At 31.2% G+C, this 13272-nt stretch overlaps 1 protein-coding gene across 1 annotated transcript; it reads right to left on the bottom strand.

Moving 5' to 3' along the window:
* Nucleotides 1-1009: 1009 nt before the first annotated feature.
* On the bottom strand, nt 1010-4243 carry OPT9 (oligopeptide transporter 9; the record flags this gene model as incomplete). Its single annotated transcript, NM_124731.1, has 6 exons — nt 1010-1630; nt 1705-1887; nt 2211-2472; nt 2607-3176; nt 3258-3355; nt 3752-4243. 6 exons carry the CDS (start codon nt 4241-4243, stop codon nt 1010-1012), a joined length of 2226 nt encoding a protein of 741 aa, NP_200163.1.
* Between the last annotated feature and the right edge of the window lie 9029 nt (nt 4244-13272).

The following is a 13272-nucleotide window of genomic DNA, read 5'->3' as shown; positions in this document are numbered from 1 at the left end:
AAATAAGACTTTTTTGTTTGTTGCAGATTAGCATTGACTGTAAAAATAATCTTAAGGAAACATATATTCTAAATTTATGGATAGAAATGTTTCTTTTGGTTTTGGTTAAGAAAATATCTGCTTTATTTGCAAATGATGAACGTCCTTTATATTTTAACAAATGTTGAAGTAAGATGCAAATAAAACTTCGAGAATTTGTGCTAATCCTAATTTTCATTTACATATTGTTTTAATGTTTTTCTGTTTTCAAAAATTTTGATTCTTGGTAAGAGAGCCTTTAAAATTTGATTCAAGGACTCATAAAGGGGAGGACCGAGTAAACCGTAATTGAATCGAAACAATCTAACTCGATCAAAGCATAACCAGATTGAAATTTGTTCTCAAACTATACCAAACATAAAGACGCATAAACCAACTTTACTGTAACCGAAACAAACTGAATCAAATAAACCAAAAATTATTAAACTTTAATGTTTAATAAATATATATTTATATGTATAACATGTATAATCAATTCTTAAGAAATATAATCTTAAATCTTATTTAAATAAGTCTTATTTCATATTTTAAATATCTTATTAACTAAATTCAAACAAAAATTGTAATTATTTAATCTTCAATCTTATTTAAATAAGTCTTATTTCATATTACTTAGTTATTGATCACCTTCCAACATATATATATTCAAGCTACTGTAAGCTCTGTATGTAACAAATAAAAAATAAACCAACTAACTCCAAATGAAAACTAAAGGCTTTTTAATTTGTACTTAATAATATAGTACATAGAAATGAAAATCCATCATAGTTATGTTGAGAAAGGACGAAATTTGTTTTGTTAAGTACATAGAAATGAAAATCCATCATATTTATTTTTATATATACATAAAAACGATTCTAAAAATAAATAATATTCAAGCTGTTGTAGAGCTCTGTACAAAACCAAATAAAAAATAAACCAACTAACTCCAAAAGAAAAACTAAAGGATTTTTACTTAATAGTGACAAGATCATAAAACTGGACATCCATGCATAATAACGCCTTTAGCGGTAGGACAAGACGCGAGGCTACAGTTTGTGCTATCATCAGCGTTTCCCCACCACAACAATCCAATTCCTTTGCGTCCAACCGATAGGAATATAAGTATTGTCATAAACGCAGTGCCCGCGTCTAAACCACCCGACAAAACGTAGTTATACTTTTTCCACCACTGTCTCTTGTACTTATACAAAAAGTGTCCAAACACAAATGCAACGATGCACCAACTCGTGAAGTTAACCGCCATCGCGGGTGGCATCATCGAGGTTGCTCCTAAAATGACCGGAAAATGAATCTTCGAGATCCATTTATGAGCTGGGAATGCTTTGGTCGCTAGCCAGACAAAGAAAGGAGCGATTGCACCTACGAGGAAGAACCAGTTTATGGCTGCGTATTCTCCTAAGTTACCGAACATTCTACGTGGTCCTACAAGTCCCCAAATAACTGAAGCATCAAAGAAGACACGGTCCATGGGACATGTCCATTCGCTATCTGGAGGAAGCAAAGATTTGTCACATAGATGAGGAATGTCTACCATTAACCACCAAGCAGTTCCTGTGTACACTACCACAGACACAAGCGTCCCAACCACCTGAAAATGTTGTGTTAGTATATAATTATATCGCGTTTAAACCAATAACTAATGATGGTTTAAGATGCAATAACCTGTGCCATGAACATGCTTCTAGGAGGAATCTTCATGTAGAGTCCGAGTTTGAAGTCTTGGATGAATGTTAGAGCCTGAGTCATGCTGATGTATCCATATACTTTAAAGCACATGTTAGCAACCGGACGTTCTGGATAGAGATACCCGATTACATATTCCGTAATGACGTTCAAACCCGGTTCCTAAAGCAATAGGAGCCTTGTTAGATTAAAAGTTGTCACTTACAAAAAAATAAGGTAAAAGAGCTCTAGCTCTAAATAGTAAAAGGACAATGAATGAGACATAGATGAATGAAATATTATTTGTAAAAGAATATCGATATTTTAATCAAAACTTCTTTTAAACTTCTTTTAATGAAATATTATTTTTTCAAGGGTTTTTCTAGAGTAATTTGTGCATTGTTTTCATGATTTTGTTATAAAGTTAGCAAAACAAGATTCACAAAAATAATTTGTTAGAAATTTATTCAGTTTCTTTACTTTCATATTTGGTTTTAAGTAGATACCTGATTAGTGGTGGCGGCGATAACACCGATAAGCGGAGTGAAGAAGACAGCAATGGCACAAGCTAGCAACACTCCCCACCAAGGTAGCTGCACGGTTGCATTGTAGTAGAATGATATGAACATGATGAGCGCAATGTTGAGTACGAGGATCACATAAAACCACCACATAGGAACTTCCCTATAGTTTTTCTTCATGATTCTCGTGTGGAAATCCATTTTCTTGTTCCTCTGAAAAGCACCTCTTGTTTGTTTCCATAAATCCCTGGAAAATAAAAGAGAGTTGCAAGGAAATTAATTAGAAACTTTCACCAAAGACTACTCTCGGATATCTAGTTCAGCTAAAAAAATTAAAAAGTAAAATTTAGGTAGTTCTGAGGAGTTGATAGAGTTAAATACCTTCCGTTGAAGAGTAAAACATGGACAATAGTTGCGGACAAAGTAGCAAACCCAAGACCATATGTGACTGCAAAGAAAGTGCTCATATTGATAGGACCAGTCTTTGCATATATATCTCGGTCGAGATGAAACTTCTTATCAATGATGCTTAAAACATCATAGGACGAGCCATTGCCCATGAAAAGCCCACTTGAGAAGATGGGATATGTTTTGGCTTTGTAAATATTTAGCCAATAGCAAATTGGAGTGGCGACATACATGATCACCACAAAACCGATGGTTACATTGATTGTAGCGAATAAGGGACTCGCGAGTGGGCTACCGAGGTAAGAGCTAATTGTAGCCCAGTCAATACCAATTGCGCCAATACCAAGACCTTGTTCACCTGAACCGAGTTGGTGAACCAAAACCGATTTGGGACCAAGCCAACAGATCCATGAGATGGAAGTTATCATTGTGAATAAATAACCAGGGAGAATGTAGTATGCAAAACTGGTAACAAGGACAATGAGGAAGAATTGGATTCGGGTCATGCCTCCCTTTTTCTTCTTTTCCTTCTCGTGCAAGGCACTGCAATGATTAGTGAACTAATTTAGTTGAAGACTAATCATGAAGATGATTGTTTTATAAATGTAAAATAAAGAGTATAACCTGAAGAGAGACACTTGAACTAGATTGCTTGGCCACCACATTTCACCAGGCTCAACAAGATGTTTACGGAATAGACCAGCCCACCCAAATCCGAGAAACTGCAAGGAGATTCCATGGTCACAAAAATAAGAAAAAGTTCCCCAAAAGTAAACATTTTTTTTGTAACAAATGCCCAAAAATGGTCTCAAAACAAAAAGTTTTAGTCTAACCAATCACCACAAACTTCAAACCAAAGCCAACAAGTATCCTTTGCAATGAGACAAAAGTTCAGTTTAGTTACTTAAAAGTTAATGAAGAAATATATCTCTTAGTTTTGGTATGGTCGAAGTAATTCTGTAACTATCTAGTTGTCGACCATTCTATCGTCTAGTTTCTATCTATAAATCTACTAAAAATATAAATTAAAATACATGCTAAAGCGAAATAGAAAATAAAAATAAAATAAAAATGTAAATCGTTTTATGCTTATATTAGGGCAGATGAAAATTAATCACCTGCGTTGTGATCATAAGGAGAAAAGCCGGTAGAAATGGAAGAGATCTCTTATAATAGAGCTTAATTGCACTAAGTATATGAGTCGCATAAACCGTTCCAGCTCCCGAATTAGCAAAAATCGTGATCAATACATGTTCCTTGACATTAAAAGGACCTGGATTCATAGAAAACTCCCACTTTGATCCTTCCAAGAACATCCTTGTAGGAAGAACCTTAGCCATCAGGTGACCAAGTGGCACGACCGCAATCTGAGCCGAGATTCCGCTAATGGTTAACGGCATCTGTCTGTACCAGAAAAACTGGTTTATGAACGAGAGTATGATACACGCACCAAGACCTAAAGTCCACATTCGAAATGTGAGAACCGGTAACGTTGGATCATCGGTTTTTGGAACGGTTAGCTCAACCTCCTCCACCACGCACCGGTCCAGATCATCATTCTGTCCTTCTATCTCCATGACTCTGCTCGAGTCTTCTACAATCTCGTCCATTGAAAAGATCCGAGAGGTATTTTTTTGTGTGTGTGATAAAGAGTTTTGTGGGAGGTGTGGTGAATCTTTTATAGGGTTAAGGGTGAAAAAGATTTAGATTCAGTAAAGATTCTTGTTATTGAATCTCTCCACAAATCTCATCTGGATTATGTTGCTAACAGATATACCTTAAATATCTCCTATTATCTAGACAAGATTTAAAACAAAACTAAGTAAAAAAATATCGTTAAAAAACAAACCAGCGAAAAATATGCTTTCTCTAGAGTTCTAAAGTTGAACTAATCAAAACTTTCTTTGGCTAAAGTTTTGGTTTTAAAAAAAAAAAGACTTCAAAATAATTGTAAAATCTACTACAAACCAATCAGTCAATTTTTTTGGTCAAAACCAATCAGTCAAATATGTTTTGAAAGAGTTGTTTAGATACTAGATTGAGCTTGAGTGTTGTCAACAGCTTTATTTTGTCTTATGGCATTAAAATTGAAATCAATCAAGCTATGATTTTATTTCCGAATTCAAAGCCCTGAGTAGTCGTGAGTATTGTTGGCCCTAAAGGATAAAGTTTTGTTCATTTACAAATCTACTTAAATAATTGTAAGAAAAAAATCAAAGTACTGTGAAGAAAGCAAAATTATGTGTTGTTGGGTTTGAGACCTAAACAAAAGGTCATCTGATTTTGATAACAGAGTATATGGTTTACTAAACCATATGATTCATCTCTGTAATGCAAACCGGTATTGTATCTTTTTTTTTTTTTTTTTTTTTTTTTTTTTGGTCTAATGTATCTTACTATATAACAAGTGTTATTGTATACTTGTGAATTAATGAGAAATACAGAGAATCATTTCTTCCTTCTTCTTCTTCTCTGTAACAAACTTTTCTCTATCATTTGATTTTCTATTTTCTTATCTTCGTTACTTTTTTTTCCTCAAAAACGAAAATGTATATTTAGGCATTAATAAAGTGTTCATGGTCATGAATGTGTGTGTGTGTTTGCAAGGCGTAAAACGCCAAACAATGAAACCGTTCTTTTGTTAGTTTTGGGATTATAGAATTATATCGTTTCTTTTGGGTTTTAGTTGGGCCTGACATCCAAAATATAGGCTTTGGATGTAATTTATCAATTGGGCCGTATTTAACTTCCTAAGCCATTTGGGAATATCAAATATGAGCCTGATACTAAATCAGTAACTCTATAAACAAAAGAATTTGATTGTTTTTTCATTTTTATATTGGAACGTTTAAGAAAATCGAAAAGATTCTAAAATGTTATCCCCACAAACCCACAGACACTAAATTAACCAACCAAAGTACAAACATTGACTTTTTTTTTTTTTCATTTTTTCATTGCTTTTTCTGATATTTCGTACGGTAAAAATTTGATGTTGTCCCACATATGTATAAATATTGGACCCAAAGATGATCAAAGAAAAGACAGTTGTTGCGATAATACATAGTGAGATGATGTTGAGAATGAATGGCCAGCTAAATCGTGCCCACACGGTGACAGTAGTGGTCCTCTCCGCAGGCTGCAATTTACTCTTTTTCTCATTAATTCACAAATACCCCAAATGGGTTTTAATTATAAGGACCAATGTTCCAGCCCATAAGAGATGTGACCACTTCTCTTTTTTGTCATATCATTTGAGAAAATTATTTGAAAAAAAAAAAAAAACATGATCATACAGAATGTTTTGTTTACATTTACAACGATTTTTTTTTTTCCGTCACAAATAAGAGATTATATGGTTTTAAGATCTCGTACAGAATGTTTCTTTCACCATAATTGTCAAATCCCTCTTCGGATGAAATCTTCTTATGTTCTTCTTATCTATCTGTCGACCAAATTATCTATTCTTTTAATTAAATTTTAAAGGCATATTTTAGAGTAATGTTTTTGTCGCTTTACAGGTAGAATTAATCATTTGATGGCTATTTGTCATTGGAGACGAGTCTTGTGTTGTGTATCATCTCTAAAGTTAGGATAATATTCAATATATTGAATGGCCGTGTTGGTTTGATGGATCACGAGTGAATAAAACTATAAATTGTATTTTCTTTGTTTCTTACGTAAAAAGCTCAAAACAGAATAATTGTTATGTTCATGCAAATTAATTTGAATAAATCTTAAAGTAGGCAGGTTGGTTGGTTCAAGAAGAATCACAAATAAGGGAAGGCGCAAATTCCAAAGACCAAAGTACGAAATAGATATGTCTTGAGTTCTTAAGTCGAGGTATGTTCTAATTAAAAACCTACCATTGCAAAGTCCATAACATCCCGTGGCCCTTCCACGTACTCTTTTCACTGCTAATGCATGGACCAAACCCTAGCTGGATTTTCTTTCTCCATTTAATTTCCTTAATTTTAACAACTGTATAGAGTGTGTATGTCCAGTTGTCTTGGATTTTGAGTCATGTCTCTTAACATGTTGAATTTAAACCTAACTTCTATCCACTTCTTGCCCCCGTTTCTTAGATTTTGATTGATGTCTTACCATTTTACTTAACTTCCATATATCGTATACAATGGGTTTGATGCAATAAACTTTGTCTTAATTCAAACCCTAGTACTTTACAATATTGTGTAGCTCACTGAATGCACTAGCATGAGCGGTCAATTCGGGTTAAATTGCTCAATCCATTCGGAGAAAATCCTATTTATATTTTCATAAAGACCATTTTTTTTCATAAAGACAATTAATCGTAATGTTTTATATAATACTTTTTTATGATGAAAAGCTTAAGAGATATTTTATATATTTTTTAGTTAATATATTTGAATTGATGTATGGATAACCCTAAAATAATCACGAATTTAATGTAAAATTTTAGCTAGCTATAGTGAGCCAAAGTTTGTTTCTTTTACGGAGTTTACTAATTCTAACAACTCAAATCCAATCCTATAACTCTAAATCGGATTATTTTGTCAATCACTTAGTTAGGTTAGATCAATAGTTAGAGTTTAGTAGAAACGTAATGTTACTCGAAAGTAAATTGTGAATTGTGATGTTAATTATCTTGAGGGTGATGGGTGAAACGAGTTATTTTGAACTTTCAAATTTATAGTTCTTATAACAAAATCTACACGGTCACTCTTCATTGCTAGTTTTTTTTTTTCTTTTTTCTTTTTTGACTTTGAATAAAGAAGTATATATAAAGCGAACTGATCTTGATTTTGGTGAATGATAAGATTATAAGTACGAGATTGTCATACACTCAAAGCAACGGTGGTCCTTGGAATCATCAGTATATTCCACCAAGTAAACGTTTAATTACGATGACATCATTCAATATGCCACTAATCGCCCATTAAAATAATTTCATTATATAACTCAAAAAAAATAAAGGTGGATTGAGTACTCTATCCGATGTCGTTGACCAAAGCTTATGACTACGTGGCTCATTCTATATATGCTCTTAATGATTTTTACTACGTGCTGTTTGGATCATATTTGGGTTTCTATTTGTTATAAAGCTACTTGAACATTCGACCAAACATCTCATTCATTAAAAACCTTTTCAAATAGATAACAAAACTAGAAAGAAAGCATCATATGCTTATCATCAAAACCTTTAATCATTAAAATTTGCGTAATTAAAAGAAATCTTTAAACTTCTGCTTATCAGAATTTTTTTTAAATGAAGAATCACTTACATATGTCTTTTATTAGATATATGTCTTTTAAATATGTCTTTCTCAATCCTATAATACAATTTTTCAAAATTTAGATGCCTATAATGTAAGTAATAACTATATCTCCCCCATATATATATATACATATGTAAATAATATAAGATCTGATATACTACACATATATGATTGGTGGCAGACCCACAAACACTGTTGATGTGTCTTTATGAGGTCAGCATTTGTATGAATGATAGAGTGATAGGTTTTTCTGTATTTTTGTCTCCATTCAAAATAAGACACTAAAGTTTACAAATAGATAGATATCCAAATTTAGAACCATAAAAAATATCTTGTAAGTTGGATTTTAGTTTAATTATTTTGGTCTTGTGATTGAGGATATGTGATTTGTTATAATTTTTGATTTGATGCTGATCAGGTTAATATATAATTTGGTATGATCCATTATAAGATCATCTTCAATTTTAGGTTTACCTGGTTATATGTCTCATGCATTGCATGGACGTGGTACATGAGTTAGACTAGATACTACTATATATGTCCGTATTCCAAATTAACACACATATACATATTTTAGTATTTATACGTAGTTACATATCCGCTTAAACTAATTTATGATAACTCATTATTGATTTCAACGTTTTATTTGGAAAAAGAAAACTGAAGTTCATAATTGTCGACTACTCTAAACGTTATATGTGATTATAAAATATAGTCAATTTGGATCATCGACTTCAGAAACTTACGATTATATAGAAAGAAATTTACAATCCCATATAAGCCACACACTACAATTACACGTTAGTATCATACATGCGCATATGAGAGACCACACAGCACAATCACATGATGCGTCTCGAACTTTGGGACGTTCCATCACAAAGGGAATTATCGCTGACCCACTTGTCAACGTTTTCATTTTCACTTATTTTTCGTTAATAGTCAAATTTATTTTTTATTAATTATTATGGGCATTTTATTAAAATAACGTTATCTATTATAAATAACATTATTTATCAAATACTAAGACTTTCTTTTTCGTATATTATATTTATAATCACTATAGTATATCTATGCAAAGCAATAGCATTTAATAAACGAAAACAACAATCCATAACGATATTTATTACATAATGAAAATGATGTGTTTGTTTGGTGTAACCCTATAACTAGCATCGATATATATAAAATCATATTTATTAAGAAACTGGTTTATGGTTTATCCTCTTTGACTTCCAAAGTTTAACAACAACTACATTTATCAAAAACTGATGTGTGGCATAACTATCATCAACATAGAAACCAGTGGAGCTCCATGTTCCTTCTCCCAAACTCCAACGTCAACTTTGACTATATTTCGCACACACCGACACCCATATACGCGTATGTATAGAATTCACGAAATGGCTAGATACTACGGTCCATATAGTGGGTCCAAAATATATTGTATGAATCCGTACAAGAGAAGCTAAAAAGCTAGTTTTATGAGTCAAATATCGCAAGTGAACACGTCGTTAGTTTTAAAATCACTTTGGGAAAAAGGACAACACAACACGTATGCTCCTACGTAATAATATTTGCATTTTAATTTTGCAAGTTTACACTAATTATGCGATGTAACTATGTAAGCGAATTACCTCCCAATCTATTCATAGCGACTACAATTTCTAGAACTAGCTAGTCTGAGTTCAAATTTTATGTATTTGGTGTATATCTATATATTAGCACTAAAGAACAATTTTTGTATAAGAAAATAACATAACTTTGTATATTACTTATATCTGAAAACTGTTACTTATTTACTTCTTAGTTTTTGTTGGTTGAAGTCTGACAATTGTTACGATCAGAATTAGTTTGGTAAACTCAAAACTCTATTATCCGTTAAAAAACCTAACTAAACACAACAAATGAATGCATGCGTCTCCAATAGTCATGATCTTAAAACTTGATGGGGTTATGCGGCTCAACCATACAAGATTATATATCGAAAATCATCTAATTTTGTTTGTTTGATAGCCAAAATCATCTATTTTTCTAATTACTACTATATATGTTGGCTAAATAATCCTGATTTAGAAAATGTTCCTATACGGTTTGATTCCTAGTACGTGTCTATTTTTGTACCCAAAAAAAAGAAAAGAAAAGTAATTAAAGTTAACCAACTCATGGTGTCAGAACATACTAATTAAATTTGTTCTTGTTGATTTTACCTTAATTGAAGATTTTATTAGGTTGATAGCGATCTATAGAGCAAAGATTATAAAATCGCTCCGTATCATTCAATTAAATTACAGTATGCATTTAATCGTACATGTTTTTAAACAACGTGTTATATATCGTGCATATTATTCAAAATATCGTATTAATATTGAATATGATAATTGTTAAAAACCGCTTGATAATTATTTTGCAAATTCCCAAAATTAAGGACGAAGGAGTTATTCGCAAATAATTTTCCACAGTTTGCTAGATATACTTTGAATAAAGAGCTAAGTAATGTATGGATGCAAAAAAAACTAAAATATGTTACGTTATTCAAATCTTCATCTGATATACATAGACGCTTTTGTTGTAAAATGCTGTATTATCATATTAACCAATCTTCCGGGTTAGGGTCGCATTCTAACATGACAGGCGAATTTTTATAATTTGTGGTGTCATTATTAAGTCTTGTTTACTAAATATTTACTATACTAGTGTATATAATTAGTACTCAAAAGAATCCGCTGTTAGTTTTATCTCTAATAATTTAGAATTTTGTTTTTCTTTCAAGTCTGAAAGAATATTCCATTTATTATCTATTAGAATAATGCGGTGGCGAGACTATTAAGCATTAATCTAATAATTTATTAGTTTTGTTAATGATGTCGGCAGAGTGAATTAAGGTTAATCACCCTTTTACTAGTCATCCAGTTTAAAACATTTAAAAATGCCAAAACTTGGAATCATATAATATATTTCATTATCTTCAATTTTCAGTCGCAGCATTACTCTTCCTTCGATTTTTTTAACGTCTATTACTATTCCTTCAATCTATATAAAAGAAATTATGAATTTTGTTTGGTATGAAATTAGACACATGTTAGTATGTGAACTAGGGAGGTTCATCTAAAGAATCAAGTTAAATGCCACTTAAATACCTGACCATTGGATCCAAAACTTATGACAAATACTAAAGTTGTTTTCTATTTTACATTTTTACTCATTGCACCATAACCATAAGAAGAGGTTATTTTTTCTCTTATTTTATTATATATATAAGGCATTATGAGTTGCTCTTTTTTTTTGTATAACCCTATTTATAAGTTGTTTCTTATCAGTTACTGGTTATTTAATTGCTACCTTCTCTTAATTTTAAACTCTACATATCATTTTTTTTAGTATGAATATAAGGATAGAAATAGAATACAAACTGGAAACTTCACTGAAACTATTCTCTTTCTTTGTGATTTATTGACGTTAACAAAGCATAAATCTTGAAATTTATTTTGTTGTTTTAATGAAACAAACAAATTTTAAATGAAAAGTGACAGGACTATAATGAGGTAATAATGAAGCTGGTAAGGTTAGGAGAATCTGGTTGGGTTTGATGAACATGAAGGAAGAATATCAACGTTTCAACAACCAAAGCAATGAAGTGGCCATTCTATGAACCGTATCTTTTTTGAAACAATATTTTTATAATTTGTTATACCAATATGCAAATATAATAACATCATAAGTCATAAACTATAGAAATCCTGCAAAAATAAAATATAATATGGATGGTCGTGCGCTTTTTATCTATAATTTAAACTGTTGCTTTTGATAGCTTACCTAGCTGGCAAGCCACATCAGCACATTATAGATGCTACACAAAACACATTGCTGACAAAATCAATAATAGTTCTCTTTTTACTTGGACACGAACACTTCTTTTTTACTTGGACACAAAACTCTTTTACTTTATCTTACAAAAAGATAAGGAGATAAGTTTTGGATTTGAACTTTATGCACGATATGATGAAATTTTTGATGGCTGTCAATAAGCCAACATGTTCCTTCGTTTCAGAACATCTCTCATAAGTTCTAAACATTCGAATTGTTGCAATTAAGCTCATAGTTTTCCTCGATTAGTAACAAATCTAATAATATCTACATACTTGAAATTGTCGCAACGGATATATAAATGGAGAGAACTAGCTATATGAAAATGTTATTAACTAACCGGTTAAATTATGTTGTTGTTGCTGTTATTACCTTATACAAAATAAACACTATGGATCATAGAATAATATGTGTACGCATATTCTAGATGATCTATAATATAATAACTAGACTCATATTTCAGCTAATTAAATTGTGAGATATTAAACTTTTATCAAAAAAGGTTTCTCAGTTTTTGTTTTTGTTTTACCTTCTTACAAATTCTTCCGAAGCATTTTTATTTGAAAAAACGATTGTGTAACTAATAGGAGAGAAAATCAAATATCACAAAAAAGAGAGGCAAAGTCTAGATTCTTACGTTTATTTTAGAACATAAAAACAATAAGGTGCTTGTTCGAAAAAAAAATAAAATAAAATACATTAAGGTGCTTGTAGAAAAAAAAGAGTTTTAGATTATATCTAATAGAGTCTCAGATTCTCGGATGAAGATGAAAATAGTAGGAGGAGAAAACCAAGTTGCCCATAGTGTCTATTTTAATATGATGATGCATGCATACTAACATCATTATTATCAAGAAATCTTGAAGATCTTTTGTTTAAGTAACAAACAAAAATTTAAGACTCGAAATAAATAATTACAAAAATGTAAATGGGAAAACAGATATTCTCTTTACAATACAAGCCTGCATGAATCCAGGTACTCTGCCTTGCAACTCTAAAGGCAGTAGTATTTCATCATTACATTGTTAATTATTTGCTTAATTAATTTCTACTTGTGAATTGCTTCAACAGAAAGACAGACTTAGCTCAGCAATGACGGCCTTTAGTCGTCAATTATGTTGATAAATAAAAACTTGATATATAGTACAATTCGTTTTAATCTTGTCGGTTTAGTTTGTATTTGGTCCATTTAAATGATTAGATATAGATAACTCATATAAATCACATCATTCTCTTAATTATAGATTAAAATTAAATCATTATTCCTAATTGCAATTTTTAATTTGATAAGGAACAACCCAAAAATCATATCCTATATTTTAATATAAATCTCTATGATGATCACTTAAAAGAGTAACAAATATTCCTTGTGTGCTGCCAAACAATCACAGAGTGCTAAGAGGCAAATAAAAAAGTTAAAAAGAACTTTAGTTTATTAGAAGATGAATAATTAAGGTATCAAACAACTGGAAATTAGATTGTTAATGTGACAGATAATTGAGATCAAAGGACTATAG

Source organism: Arabidopsis thaliana, chromosome 5, assembly GCF_000001735.4.
Source record: "Arabidopsis thaliana chromosome 5, partial sequence".
In the NCBI taxonomy this organism is placed as follows: domain Eukaryota; kingdom Viridiplantae; phylum Streptophyta; class Magnoliopsida; order Brassicales; family Brassicaceae; genus Arabidopsis; species Arabidopsis thaliana.
The sequence above is the reverse complement of the archived record's forward strand: the minus strand, read 5'-3'. Positions and strand labels throughout refer to the sequence as shown.